Source organism: Xyrauchen texanus, chromosome 33, assembly GCF_025860055.1.
Source record: "Xyrauchen texanus isolate HMW12.3.18 chromosome 33, RBS_HiC_50CHRs, whole genome shotgun sequence".
Classification (NCBI taxonomy): Eukaryota; Metazoa; Chordata; class Actinopteri; order Cypriniformes; family Catostomidae; genus Xyrauchen; species Xyrauchen texanus.
This window is the reverse complement of record NC_068308.1, coordinates 35625850-35641827: the sequence shown is the minus strand read 5'-3', so window position 1 is coordinate 35641827 and position 15978 is coordinate 35625850. Positions and strand designations below refer to the sequence as shown.

The following is a 15978-nucleotide window of genomic DNA, read 5'->3' as shown; positions in this document are numbered from 1 at the left end:
TAGAGAACGCTATTGGAAGAAGGAAAATTAAGAATTTGGAATTTATCCATGAAGCAGCATGGCTTGCTGTATTCACTTATTTGTTAAGCACTGCCCCAGCAGGAGAAAACCATGCAGTGTCCATCTCTCAATGCCATGGAGCCCTGCGGTCTGGCCCGGAGCCAGGGCACTGGATGTCCACAGTTGATATTCCTAATTATCTTCAGATTAAATTAATTCCACATGAGCATTAATCACCAAGGAAACAACGAGGCGTGTGTAATGGCATACATCATAATCAATGTATTCAGAAGGGTCAGGTCAATGTTAATTTATACACAGTAGCACATTTAAAAACAACAGCAGTGGAGCCAAGTGTGCTACTGTATACAATTCAGAAAGCAGATCAAAATACAAAAGAGAGAGAGAGAGAGAGAGAGAGAGAGAGAAACGTATAAAATAGAACAATAATTTAAATAGCATTATGCTAATGAATTAAAAAGGTATTACCATGACTTTGAAACTCAGTCCTCTTTGATAGTATAGGAATAAAAATGAGCCGCAAGGCTGGATTTAAGAATAGCTACGGAGAGGGATGACCTGACATTGAGAACAGTACACTTACAATGCAAGCATGCTGTACACACCATGCATATATGCTGAATAAGTGATTTCCTCTAGCTACAAAGAGAATAGGGAATAATCGCTCCCACCAAACCATGAAGCCCTTTAAATAACACAGATAAATATAGACACTCTGTGATTTTCTGCAAGATGCATTGATCGCTGTGGTAACGCCTGCGTTGGGCGTGCCACTGTGAGTCCCCTGATAGACCGAGCGAATGAGCCATTTTTCACACCAGAATGACGGAAAGAGGGAGATATAAAAAGAGAGGTATTTTTTCATTCATTAAATACTTTTATTTTAACAGGTTAATATATAACACACACCTGCTCTGCATTTCTAATACAGAGATTAAGACTGAGGTGTGAAATCAAATCATTTTATAGACACTGTATAGGGAAGACCAGGGCAAGTTGTCACACAGGGGTTTATGTCAGTATCTAGAGGAGTCAAAAGTCCAATTGTACACATTTTAGTTTTCTATCGCAGTGATTTTGTATGTTGGTTTAAAATTCTTTCCTAGTTCAAAACATTCTTTGTGAATTCTGTCCTTCAATCTAAAGTTCCAATTTCATCATATTTTTTAAATAGCTATTGGTCTACATTCAAGCAATTCAGCAATAAAGAGGGTCACATTTGTTTGAAAGGTTTAACTGTGCTATTAGGACAAGTTTTTTTTTTTTTTTTTTTTTTTTTGTAATTGTCAGGCATGTTGTCACATGTTTTTGGTTAAAATTGTATGCAATTTATTAATTACAATATCTGCACTGTAGCCCAAAACATTGGTTTGATATTTTTTTGTGTGTGTAATTTCTTTGCTGTTTCATGAATTGTTTGCTTGGTGCTTCATAATTGTGTTACTATTTACATTTAGTGGAAAAGCCATTATACCTCTATAGGTTAATTAAAGGGATAGTTCACCCCAAAATAAAAGTTCTGTCATTTTTTACTCACCCTCATGCCACCCCCAAACTAAGATTTTGAGAAGAACATTTCAGCTCTGTAGGTCCATACAATACCATTGAATGGTGACCAGATCTGGAAAGCACAAAAAAGCACATAAATGCAGCATAAAAGTTATCCATGAGACTCCAGTTGTTTAATCCATGTCTTCAGAAATGATATAAAAGTCAGTAGATGAGAAACAGATCAATGTTTAAGTTAATGGCAGGGTCCCATTGTGACAATTTACCCCATTTAAGGGTCATTATCAAAATATGGTGACAAACATGTCCCTTGACTTTTCAGCCAGGAAAAATATTTCAAGAAATTCTCTAACCTAACCTTTTATTAAATAATATTAAATGGTTTGACTTTAATATTGTTTTACACATTTATAAAAAATAAAAATATATTACAAATATTTAAATTTGTCAACTGCCTCAAAAATCCTTGTCCCCTACAGCTGGTCCAACATGTCTAGATTTAAAGTTATGTACTGTATGTGTTTATTTTTTAATCATTTTATTTTCTCAGGTCAAAAATCGAAAATAGCCATGCATTTGTCGCTCGTTATATTCACATGCAAATTAGCTTTTGATTCACCGCAAATGTTTGCCAGATGTTTGCAGCTCTTCGCTGGTAGTGGTGAACCTCCAGCAAACCTTTGGAAACAATGGACAATTTGCTGCAAGTTTTCCGCAAAGCTCATTTGCATGTGAAAATTATAAGTGGTGAATTTGCGGCAAGTTTGCCATGAAATCTCGATTTAAGTAAGGGTAGTGTAAGGACTAACAAGTGTGCGAAAAACAAAATAAGTAATTATTATTTCAATCATTTAAAAATAATGTTTTTCACTTGAAATCATTTCATTGGTGTTATAAACATCATGTTATAAACTTTTATTTTGACATTACAAAAACTTCAAACATCCAAGAAGTTTCAAGGTCAAAGTTCAGAGAAAGAAGAGGCTGCTCAAAAAAACTAAAAGAAGGTTAGAAGATAGAATATCTAGCTTGTAACTTGTAACTGGGACACTTCATCTTACATCTTCTACGTCAGCTAACTGTTCTGATGAAACTGGTTCAAAGTGAGTCAGTGAGCTGGACGGGGAATGTATTAGTGGTTGATCCACTTGCGAAAGTACAATAGCACCTTTAATATGTTTTATTTTGTGAGTAAAAAAGTAAAAAAATATAATCTCAGGCCTCTTGAGTAGTGTTTAAAAATGCATCTCTCATAGGGTTTAAGACAGAATGGATAGCATTAAACTTTGGTCGAATTCAGTGTTTCAATCAATGCATAATTAGCATAATGAGTCTTTTGAGCTATGAGGCCATCTTGTCAATTACGTGATTTGTTAGAGCTGTTATTTGTGAAAGGTCAGTCTAAAGATTTTCCATTTGCATGTGGAAATGTGAGAGGAATTTTAAAAAAGCATAAGGGAATTGAATACTGTTAAACTGCATGATGGAGAGGAACAGGTATGGCAGCTATGCATTTATGTATGTGCATGTCCTGAAGGAAGATAAAAGCAGAAATTGGATGTAAAAGAAGACTATAAAGTATAGGGAGAGCAAAGACCTTAACCCTTTTAGCTCTGATTGGGCCCACTGAGAAAAAAAATATTTAAAATTATAAACTACCGTCTTGACCAACACAAAAGAGATATTGTTTTAAAACTTAGAATCTGTACTTGACAATGTATGTAGGCATTATGACCATCACTGAACAAGACAAATCAGAAGTTTTCAGTTTTGATGATTTATTAATTATTTTGCACTTTACATATTATTGTAATGGGTAAAACCATCAAACTGATCAAATAGCAATGTGTCTGTGGGAGGGTGGGGCCGGGTCGTGATTCCGCACACCCGGCTCCTAATTAGTCTGATGAAGCTCGAGAGGGATAAAGGTGACCAGAGATGAGAGAGAGAGAGAGAGAGAGTGAGAGTGAGAGTGAGAGTGAGAGTGAGAGTGAGAGTGAGAGTGTTACGGGAAGCCTTTATCCCTCTTGGGCTTCATCAGCCTAATTAGGGGCTGGGTGTGCGGAATCACGACCCAGCCCCGCCCTCTGCACTGCCACAGTGTCATACACTCACCTAAAGGATTATTAGGAACACCTGTTCAATTTCTCATTAATGCAATTATCTAATCAACCAATCACATGGCAGTTGCTTCAATGCATTTGGGGGTGTGGTCCTGGTCAAGACAATCTCCTGAACTCCAAACTGAATGTCAGAATGGGAAAGAAAGGTGATTTAAGCAATTTTGAGCGTGGCATGGTTGTTGGTGGCAGACGGGCCGGTCTGAGTATTTCACAATCTGCTCAGTTACTGGGATTTTCACGCACAACCATTTCTAGGGTTTACAAAGAATGGTGTGAAAAGGGAAAAACATCCAGTATGCGGCAGTCCTGTGGGCTGAAAATGCCTTGTTGATGCTAGAGGTCAGAGGAGAATGGGCCGACTGATTCAAGCTGATAGAAGAGCAACTTTGCCTGAAATAACCACTCGTTACAACCGAGGTATGCAGCAAAGCATTTGTGAAGCCACAACACACACAACCTTGAGGCGGATGGGCTACAACAGCAGAAGACCCCACTGGGTACCACTCATCTCCACTACAAATAGGAAAAAGAGGCTACAATTGGCAAGAGCTCACCAAAATTGGACAGTTGAAGACTGGAAAAATGTTGCCTGGTCTGTTGAGTCTCAATTTCTGTTGAGACATTCAGATGGTAGAGTCAGAATTTGACGTAAACAGAATGAGAACATGGATCCATCATGCCTTGTTACCACTGTGCAGGCTGGTGGTGGTGGTGTAATGGTGTGGGGGATGTTTTCTTGGCACACTTTAGGCCCCTTAGTGCCAATTGGGCATCGTTTAAATGCCACGGCCTAACTGAGCATTGTTTCGGACCATGTCCATCCCTTTATGGCCACCATGTACCCATCATCTGATGGCTACTTCCAGCAGGAAAATGCACCATGTCACAAAGCTCAAATCATTTCAAATTGGTTTCTTGAACATGACAATGAGTTCACTGTACTAAAATGGCCCCCACAGTCACCAGATCTCAACCCAATAGAGCATCTTTGGGATGTGGTGGAACGGGAGCTTTGTGCCCTGGATGTGCATCCCACAAATCTCCATCAACTGCAAGATGCTATCCTATCAATATGGGCCAACATTTCTAAAGAATGCTTTAAGCACCTCGTTGAATCAATGCCACGTAGAATTAAGGCAGTTCTGAAGGTGAAAGGGGGTCAAACACAGTGTTAGTATGGTGTTCCTAATAATCCTTTAGGTGAGTGTATGTCTTTGGAAAGCTCTCAAAGAGTAGAATACAACCAGCCTATTTGTTTTACTCACAGACAAAAATATAGTGAGCAACAGCTAAGTCTATGACTCCCACACAACATAATCGGATGAATAGATCATTAGATAATTCACACAAAGCACAATATGTACACAGCCTAAAACCACGTTAGCTTTCCTGGATAAGATGACTTCATCAGAAATAACTTAGAATGTTGTCCAGTGTCATGGAACGCTAAACCATCGTATTAGGATTCAGATCGCTACAACCAGAGGTGGAAGTCATCCAAATATGGGCAGAGAGGATCATTCACTCTAATTACATATGGCCACCAGGAGATTGTGCCAAGAACATGACACAGACTCGATGGCTCAAATGAAGCCTAATGGAACTAAAGGAGATCTCGTTACTCATCCCTGTATGCTTTGGAGAGAAAGCGTACCTTTAGTTGTTGTTGTGTAATTAGATCTTATGTGCAATTATTATGTTTTATTTGTTTGGAAAGGCTTTTCAACACTTTGAGACATTTTTTGACACTAGGATAAATTTTATTTGTAATGCTTTAACTTTTGATTTGATTTATATCGTATCAACAAATTTTTTTTAAGTTACTGTTGACAGGATTGGCAACAAAACAAAAACAGTTTTTCGAAGCTACCTTATTTACACCAGAGATAGATATATAGATATATATATAGTGTCAAATCAAAGAAATAAGAGAAAAAGTAAAATTTTTGCTCTAGTTTTTCAGCGTTTCTTAGGCTGAGTGTCGCATATGATATCATATGGCAGTGTTTCTCAACTGGTGGGTTGTGACCCAAAAGTGGGTCGCAGGTCTACAGGGACTGGGTCGCGTACAGCAGGGAAAGAACAATGCCGTGGTTCTCCCAATGAAGATATTTCAGCGGCCGGCCAAGTGATAGCCTATTTAGGACTGCCGAGGCAGATATTAATGATAATCCCGCAATCAGCTAAAGGCTAATCATCTGCACTTTTGCACGAGTGTAACAAGCTCGTGATCATGATTTACTCTGCTCTCTGATGCGTGTGCAACAACTGGTCCTCCATCCAGTTTACCATTTGTTTTTCTGTTAACGCGCTAGATGAAGGTCTTTGTTTCGCTTTGTTTTTGTTTATTCAGCATCTCGTGCAGGAGCACTGTTTTTAGATGCCATGTCAAGTTAAAAAGAACTTTAAAGCGCATCTCGAGGCACCTGGTTTCTGTTAAACTGTATTTTGTTGTGCTTCATCTAGCCTTTTTAAGCGCAAGAATGTGATCGATCTGAAGTCATCACAAGTGCTTGGCACACATCTAAAATTTTGAATGCGCAGTTTTAACATTTGAATGTGAGGATTTTTCTTAATTTCGACAAATATTAAAATTTTACATTTGACTGCCCTAATTCTATCAGGGATGTCAGATTTCACTTGATTTATCTTACAGTTTTCTTCTTAACCTAAATGAAAGCATTCTAGGTCTATATATCACATACTGAACCAAATATCATGATAGGGTAATCTTGTACCATTTGAAGTGTGTTACTGATTAAGGGTGTAACGGTTCTCAGTAAAAAAAAAAAAACGAGCCATACGGTTCACCACCCACAGTTTGGGAAGCACTGGCACTGCGGTTCACCTAGTTTAATGAGGCATCTATAGCAAGGTCTGGTGAAGGAAATAAAACATCAAAAAGGTACGACCTCCACTAATGCACCTGAATGGATCTGTAGATGGATACACTCTGCCTGTGTTTCACGTGAGTCAACTTGATGACATCACTATTCTGCATGAGTTGTGTATAGTTAAAATGGCAAGTTGAAAAAACAAGCTGCTGGTAGATAAGCCCCCTGCGTTATTCAGGTCACCTGTCTGGAAACAGTTTCTTTTTGCAGTCAATTACAACAGCGATGGTCGAAAAGCCTTTACAAAACAGGCACAGTTTGTATAATGGTGATACATCTACATATGATCATTTACGCCGAAATTGTCGGGTAAAGCCATAACTGCCCAGACTCCCTTTTGTTTTTAAGCAAGCACTCAGTGCTGATTCGGTCAGACATAAAACAATAAGCGACTGGGGTATTCGTTGCCAATGATATGTTTCCTTACTCCACTGACGAAGATGTGCGATTTCCATGTATGATTAAAACACCCGAGCAGCTCCAGCCAGGTCTCCTAAGCAATCAAATTGGCACGGTTGCTATGGAGGGTAGAGTCTCATGGGGTGACCTCGCTATAATGTGGTTCGCTCTCCGTGGGGCATGTGCGTGGATGCCTTGGAGAATAACATGAAGCCTCCACATGCACTATGTCTCCGCGGTAATGCGCTCAACATGCCACGTGATAAGATGCGCGGGTTGATGGTCTCAGACGTGGAGGCCACCCGGATTGAGGCGAGTCACTACGCCACCATGAGGACTTAGAGTGCATTGGGAATTGGGCATTCCAAATTGGGGAGAAAAAGGGGAGAAAAGAAAAACACTCAAGCCGTGTCGCAGCATCCCTCGTATCCATTTTAATAGCAAAGTTCCTTCTATAGTTATGTAGGCCTACATCTTCTGAATATTGAAGCAGTAGAGTTTGAAATGCATGTAGTGTAATAGTGCAGGTATTTAGTTAAAATGTTGATTTGGTAATTAGAGAAAAGTTGTTGTTTTTTGTTAAAGACCCTGACGAATATTTACTATGGTTTTACTACAGTAATATTGTAGTAACCATGGCTGCTGTCACCATGGTTTTCTTTGCAGAAATCATGGTTTTGATACAGTTAACCATGGTTTATAACAGTAATACTGTAGTTTCCATATAGTAACCATGATTATACTATATATTGTAAACATGACTGGAACCATGCTGATTTTGTGGTTGCTATGTTTTTACTATAAATACCATAGTTAAACTACTTTTTTTAAAGGTTACTGTAAAACAATGATTTTTATTAAGGGCAAACCTGTTGTAGTGTTTGTTACCAAATAGAGTATTCTTATTAGGATTTGGCAGTAATGTTTTTTTTTTTTCTGAACATTGCAAAAAGAAAGCCGTACTGAAACGGCTGTGAGAAATTTGTCCTGAGTGGACAAGGAAAACTGCCCAATGTTGTGTGCGTGTGATGTGTGTCTTCATTACCATGTGTGAACTGCATCCACAGGTATTTAAAAAAGAAAGTTTACCAAAAATGAAAAGTCTGTCTTTGTTAAGTAAAATTTAAGTTGTTATTCACTGAAAATCTTGATATTTGTCCTATCTCTTGAGAGAAGCAGCGAAGAATAAATATTTCTTTTTAATCCGATCTTTTCAATGAATCAGCTGATCCAGTTCACAGAATCTGATTCTCGAGTTAAATTCAATGAATCATTGATTAACAGCTCACTGGATAGGAAGATTATCAGTGAATTCACCCTTTATTATGTCTTTTTCTTACTCGAAGCTGTCGTATGACCTTTGAACATTTGAAATATAAAGTAGGAGTCATATGAACCACTTTTATTGTTCTTTTTTGTAATTATGGAGCTTGACAAGCCCCAGTCATCATTCACATTCATTGTTGTAAAGTAGTCAATGGGAAAGGAGGCAGCGAGAACCGGCTTGATAATGTAAATAATATTTAATAATCAACTTAAACAAAAGACACAAACACACACATGACGGACATGTCCGTAAACTATCTCTCTCCCACGCACAATCCTCAGCAGTCGATCTTTATCCCTCTCGGAGGCTTGATTAGCCTGATAAGGGACCGGGTGTGCATGATCACGACCTGGCCCCACCCTCCACCCTGCCACAATTGTATAGACATAAAGTAGCCAGAAAATGCACCTGATCTGTTTTAAGGGGTTTCGAAACAACACGAGGGTGAGTAAATTATGACAGAATTTTGCATTTTTGGGTTAACTTTTCTTTAGCATAAAGGAGTATGCATGTTGGCATGAGTGTTTCTGAGCATGTACGAGTGTGTGACTGTGCTGTGTTCTGTCCTGTAGATGGATGAGATTAAAGTAAAGGAGCGTGCAGTCTGTGGGCTGGAGAGAGAGCTCAGTACTCAGGCGGGCCACACGTGGAGGCTACAGCAGCAGAAACAGGCTGTAGAGACTCAGCTGGCCCTGCTGCGAGACTCCAGCCCCAGACGAGAAGGCCCTTTCTCGCCCGACGCAGCAGAGAACACAGCTAACCCTGTAAGCACCTCTCCTTCATTACTAAATCCATTTGAACTTTCAATTGACAATTCTGTCATCATTCACTCAACCTCATTTAGTTTAGAAACCCGTATGACTTTCTTTCTTCCCTGGAACACAAAAGATGATGTTTGGCAGAATGTTAGCCTCAGTCACTGTTCACTTTTATTGCATGGAAAAAACATGCAATGCAATGAAAGTAAACAGTGAGTCACTGAGACTAACATACTGCCAAACATCTCCTTTTGTGTTCCAGGGAAGAATGTCAGTTATACAGGGTTTTGGTTGGTGAAAGGTATTTACTTGGAGAAAGTTAATCATTTTAATCTTTACAACACCGAGTGGTTTGCCTGGATTCTCACCCTTGGCAGCATGACTTTCATTTCCTATTCCTTCCCACATCGCACATAGGACAGCATAAATTACAGCATTATTAATTAGCATAATTTTCTTCTTTTAACCTCAAAGATATACGTGAAAGACAGGTTTCCATTAACAGCAAAAATAGTTTTAATTTATTTAGTGTTTCTAGACAGACTTTTGTATCAGCACAATTACGGATGTAGCATAACTTATTCATAACTCAATTAAATACAACATTTTCAGCTAAATAAAGCAAGAGGTTTGTCTGCTTTTTCCCAATGCATAGAGTTTGGTTTGAGTTTTTGTGCAGTTACCATTTACTCCTGCACACACACACACACACACACACACACACACACACACACACACACACACACACACACACACACACACAGAGATACACACACAAACATAATTTAAAGTAATATTCCGGGTTCAATACAACTTAAGCTCAATCTGAAGCATTTGTGTCATTATATTGATTACCACAAAAAATTATTTTGAATTGTCCAACTTTTCTTTTTAAAAAAAAAGCAAAAATTGAGGTTATATTGAGACACTTTCAATGGAAGTGAATGGGGCCAAATTTTGGAAGGCAGAAATGTGAAGCATATAATTGTATAAAAGCACACAAGTTGTAAAATTGTATAAAACTTTACACAGAAAAGTTTAGCAAGCTATTTTATGACACTAATCTCACGTTAACATGCATATTGTTTATGTCTTGTGGCAATACTTTTGAAACAGTGATTATTTAAAAGTTTACGGATTGGCCCCAATTGACTTCCATTCAGGGTTCCCGTGGGTCCTTAAAAAGTTATGTTAAATTTAAATATGAGTTAAAAATGTTAAATGGTATAACAAAAGTATTATCATTTAAAGAGGTGTTTAATTTTATTTTCATCTAATGTGATTATGAAACTTTAAAAGGTATTGTCTGCGTGTACTGTGGGCTTCATAATGAAGCGCATGCAGGGAACAGGTTTCCAGTGGCTTCAGTGCATTTCACTATCAATAAATACCAGACATTAATGACAAGCAATCGCTGATGATCTACTGTTGATGAATTATGACAATGTTTACTGTAAAATGTTTATTTTGTAATACATTGTAGATGAATGCAAGTGTGCATATTTTATTTAGCTTCTCTGTTTGAATGAGTCTGGAAGCAGCGAAGAGTCCCTGGTGAATTTCAAGCCACCACATTTTGTTCTGGTTGTTATTGGTATATATTTCGGTTTTAGTCTGGCCCGGTCAGTCACTGGTAGAAAAGACTAAAAACACTTTTTAACACTTTCAGTATATAGTTTTTTATAAACTATAGTCACAAGTCATTTTATTGTCATCTGCACAGATCACACATAGTCGAAACTGAGCATTGACATTTTTAATAGGCAGATTTATCTGATGCTGCCTTTCTTTCAACACATTATCGTATCTGCAAAATTCAGTATCAGTTGACCTCTAATTCATATGTTTTGATATATTGGTACATAAACTAATTTTAACATGATGTGGAAAACATGTCTTCCCTTGAGTATTTCACACTTGCATAGACCCTGTTTTGCTGATAAGCAGTGTGAAGGCCTTGTTGAATGTGTGTTTGAGTAAAAGAATCTGTAATATATTATTTATTTTCAGATTGTGTGGGTTTGTTCTGTCTGGACATATGGTCCTCATTTTATTTAAGATCTTAAAAAGGTCTTTAAAAGTATTTATTTTTAAAAACTCTGCAGCAACCTTGCCATTGTAAGTGCCTCACTGTATCGCAGATTTGTGTCTTTTTTAAAGAAAAGGAGGGACAAGTCGAAATTATACATATTTGGTAGTCAGTATTATGCCACAAATGCTGTCAATTGAGCTTAACTTGTATTGAACCTGGAATATTCCTTTAAACAGTGTCAGTTACAGCAGCATCTTCATAAAATATATTAATTTAATTAAATTTTTCCATATGTCATATTAATGCTTACTCTGAAGTGATGCACAGAAACAGATAACATTTAACAAACTTTACAATGCAAAGATTAATGTTGCATATAAATTCAGTAGTAGCAGTAGCAGCATCAGTAGTCGAGTACATTTACATTTAATAATTTAGCTGATGCTTTAAGCAGTTGCGTCTTACAAATGAGGAACATAACAAGCATCTTATACAATACAATAAAATACAATACCAAAAATTATATACAAAAGCAAACAATTTAAGCAAGTCCCGAAATAAAAAATGTTGTCATTTAATGTCACTTTTGACATTTGTCACTTGTATGACAGATTCCTAATGACACATTTGGTTAAAAGATGTAATAAACCGTAAAAATGTTTTCAACATATTTGTATGTGTCCATTTAAATCAACACCAGTATTTCTGTCATTTCTGAGTTTTCAGAGTCAATTCAACTCAATTTTCTTCATCACTACCAGTACGATTAGGTGTTTTTTAACCTTTACTTAATAATGAGCAGCAATTCAACTTAAGTTTTTGATTTTATTGGGTTGATTTTATTTTTCAAGTGTAGGCTAAAGGTCTAGCTAGGTCTGTTGTTAATTATATTACAGAATCTATATAAATAGGAGCATTACTAGTTGATGTTTCTTTCAAATGGGCCGTCACCTTTTACATTTACACTCAACAGTATGTAGACAGCTCCTCGTGTATGCTAGAGGTGATCACATTCTCAGAGCTGTGGGTTCACACATACTTTAGATTCACACTTTTAATATATCCTCACATCTTCGTGGTATGCTCGTATGTGAGGCTTTTCTTCCACATCAGTAGGTCTTTGGCTTTGCTGTTTTGTATTGCTGTTGTTGGTGTGATATTGGGTGCAGCTGTGGTGGGCTGCTGCTTTCATTAGCTCTGCAGGAGAGGAGATGGATTTGATCAGTGACCTTTCAGCTTTTTGTCAGATGTGGCCACACTAGAGCACTCTGCTTCGGTTTACTCTTTTTACAGTTTGTAAGGTTACTTGTCGTAATGGATCATTTGCTATGTACAGCTTCTTCCATCTGCGTTCATTGGATATGTCACCACAGCACAATGTAACTTCAAGAGTCCCAGATCATTTAAAAGCAACAACTTTCTCAATGTATTTGTGATGTCTGCGCTACTAGTAACCCCAAATGGAATAACAAAAAATAACTAAAGTATGCTAAATGTTTGTCAAGATATCCTTAGTTGGTTTGACAAAGCCTTGCATTAAAGATTAAAAAATGTAACAAGGCTTGCAGTTTGATGGGTCTTTGTGCTTTGAATACTCTGAGGTTTATACAGTCTTAAAAGTTGAATAAGGTTATACTGTCTTGTTAGACACAATTAGGCCAAAATTAGGTGTAATAGTGATATTTATTTACTGTATTTATTTACTGTATTTATCTTGCATAAGGAGAAAAGAGAAAGAGAGCTCAGATTATTTATTGTACACATCAAGATTTATTGTACACATTTTTGTTGCAGTAACCTGCAGTTGGTTTGTTTTCCAGGTACAGCAGTTGGATGAGAAGGACGCTCGACGTTTCCAGCTGAAAATAGCAGAACTGAGCGCTATTATCCGCAAACTAGAAGATCGCAATGCTCTGCTGTCAGAGGAACGCAATGAACTGGTGAGCCTTTTTAGTTTTATGGTTCAACTAAAATTAAGTTTATACATTTTGCTTGCTTTTTATTTTGTTGTTTAGTTTTTCATTGAGGTTTTTATTATTATTTACATATAACCATATTCTGTCTTCTTAATAATTACCTTTTATATAATTATAATGTTTTGTTGGTGTAAAACTGTCTTTGCTGTGTGCTTTTCAAATTTATTTTTGGTCTCCCTTTTGAAACAGAATCTGATAAAAAATTAATAAATTATAATAATAAATATTTAAGCAATATCACATGAGCAAGAGTGCGATATGGCCCTACATCAGCACTGCTGTGATTCGGCCGCAGGCCGAGTGCCGTAGGTAAACATAGCAGTGCAGAGTTAGGGCCATATCGCACGATTTTACAATAGTTCAATGAACAAGTACATTTTAAAAAAATTAGGAAAAACTGAGTACGGTCATAAAAACGCATTTGTGCATGGAACTACTTTTATTACGAGAAGGATCAGAATCTGCCGTTGCTGTTTCAAACCAAATGATGCGTCCAAACCTCCGTCAGTAATTAAAAATGTTCACTTCAGAAATAGTTTCACGGCTTGTGCTGTTTCTAACAAGTTATTGATAAACAAGGATAGACGGATGGATGTGTGTGTGTGTGTGTGTGTGTGTGTGTGTGTGTGTGTGTGTGTGTGTGTGTGTGTGTGTGTGTGTGTGTGTGTGTGTGTATGTGTGTGTGTGTGAGAGAGTGAGAGCGAGAGAGAGAGAGAGCGAGAGAGACACAAATATCATTCACTATAGAAACAGCGATGTCCTCCGCCATTTTAAACAGTATGTATCCAATGTGGAAACTCACGGGGCGCTGTTCTATGTAAACAATGACTAACGGATTCACTTCACGTCACGAACTGGCTCATATTACACACAAAAATGATCTTTTGCCACCATCTGCTGGCTAACATATGTAATTTCAAAAATAAAGACAGTAACTCCTTACAGATACACTTTAGTTTAGAACAGCACGAACACAAGCGGAGTGATACACACACAGTGAAGCGTCCAAGTGCTGATGCTGTCAGACCATCAGTGCTCATGGATCGTCTCTCGTCCAATCGGATTCGAGGACCGGAACTAACTGTTGTATACCGTTCTAAACTAAAGTGTAAGAGTAGTGCATATGTGTTAAGTGTCTATTACATGTATTTTTTATTTAATTTTTTGACATTACATGTGTTAGCCAGCAGCTGGTGGCAAAAGATAATTTTTGTGTGTAATATGAGCAGTTGGTGACGTGAATTGAATCCTTGTCAGTCATTGTTTACATTCAACATTGCTCCGTGATCGCTCGTATTACTACTACACAAATACAGCTAGGAAATAGCTTTAAACTAACAACTTCATTACAGCTGAGAGACACAACAGACTGATTCATTACACAATGGGTGCTGTTTAAAATGACTGAGGACATTGCGGCTTCTATAGTGAAAGACCCTTAGCGCACCGGCTATGGCGAAATGGGTAGAATTACCCCCATACCATGCTGACAGCATCTCTGCTTGGGTGTGGCAACAGGTGATAAAACACACTCCGTGTCTCTCACTCACACACACACACACACACACACTCACATCCATCCTTGTTTATAACTTGTTAGCACAGCACAAGCTGTGATACTATTTCTGAAGTGACATTTTTGAATTGCTAATGGAGGTTTGGACGCATCATTTGTTTGAACCAGCAACGGTAGATTCTGATCCGTCACGTAATAAAGTATCTATTGGATGTCAAACAATTACAAACACAACACCAGTTTTATAAAAAAAACTAATATTTTGTCAAATATACAGTATGTGTGTCACAATTATTGGCACCCTTTTATTCAATACTTTGTGCAAACTCCCTTTGCCAAGATAACAGCTCTGAGTCTTCTCCTATAATGCCTAATGAGGTTGGAGAAACATGGCAAGTGATCTGACACCATTCGTCCATACAGAATCTCTCCAGATCCTTCAAATTCCGGGGGAACACTGATGGACTCTCCTCTTCAGTTCACCAAACAGGTTTTCTATGGGGTACATGTCAATGGACCATGTCAAAACCTTGATTTTGTGGTCAGTGAACCATTTTGTGTTGATTTTGATGCATGTTTTGGATCATTGTCCTGCTGGAATATTGGTATTTGATAGAGTCCATGATGCCATGTATCCGAACAAGGTCTGTCCAAGTCCTCTGGCATAAAAACAGCCCCACAATGTTAAAGATCCACCACCATGTTTAACCGTGGGCATGAGGTTCATTTCCATATGGCTACCTCTCTGTGTGCGCCAAACCCATCTCTGATGTTTATTGCCATTTTTGTTTTATCTGACCATAAATCCCGGTCCCATTTGAAGTTCTAGTAGTGTCTGGCAAACTGAAGATGCTTGAGTTTGTTGTTGGATGAGAGCAGAGGCTTTTTTCTTGAAACAATCCCAAACAACTTGTGGTGATGTAAGTGATGTCTGCTTGTATTTTTGGAGACATTCTGACCCCAAGACCCAACTTTTTTCTGCAATTCTCTAGCTGTGGTCCTTGGGAGAATTTTTGGCCACTCAAACAACCCTCCACACATGTCCTCTTCCAGGTCAATTCTTAACTTCTCCAGTTGATTGGCACTTCTTAATTATTGTCATGATGGTGGAAATGGTCATTTTCAATGCTTTAGCTATTTTCTTATAGCCACTTCCCATTTTGTGAAGCTTAACAACATTTTTCCATACAGCATAACGTTATTCTTTGGTATTACCCACTGTGATGGATGACTAAGGGAATTTGGCCTGTATGTTTCCTCATATTTATATATATAAAATAAAAATATATGAATGGGAATACACTTTTCTAGGGGTGCCAATAATTGTGGTAAATGTGTTTTGGAGAAAACATTTTATTTTATTGAGATTTTTCCTTCCTTTCTATTAGTTTACTTTAATTAAAGGTTAGATTTTTGTGCATAT

At 37.7% G+C, this 15978-nt stretch overlaps 1 protein-coding gene across 19 annotated transcripts in view; it reads left to right on the top strand.

Moving 5' to 3' along the window:
• LOC127626429 (janus kinase and microtubule-interacting protein 3-like) overlaps positions 1–15978 on the top strand; it is a 67155-nt gene that overhangs the window by 31712 nt on the left and 19465 nt on the right. For 9 of the 19 annotated variants that reach the window (XR_007968458.1, XM_052102177.1, XM_052102176.1 and 6 more), the window contains 2 exons: positions 8846–9037; positions 12884–13003. Coding sequence is in view for 18 of the 19 variants with exons in the window: in XM_052102177.1 (XP_051958137.1) it covers positions 8846–9037; positions 12884–13003 (312 nt within the window). In the remaining variant the exon portion in view is untranslated. The remainder of the gene's footprint in view (positions 1–8845; positions 9038–12883; positions 13004–15978) is intronic. The other 10 variants (XM_052102195.1, XM_052102181.1, XM_052102187.1 and 7 more) reach the window with 3 other exon arrangements.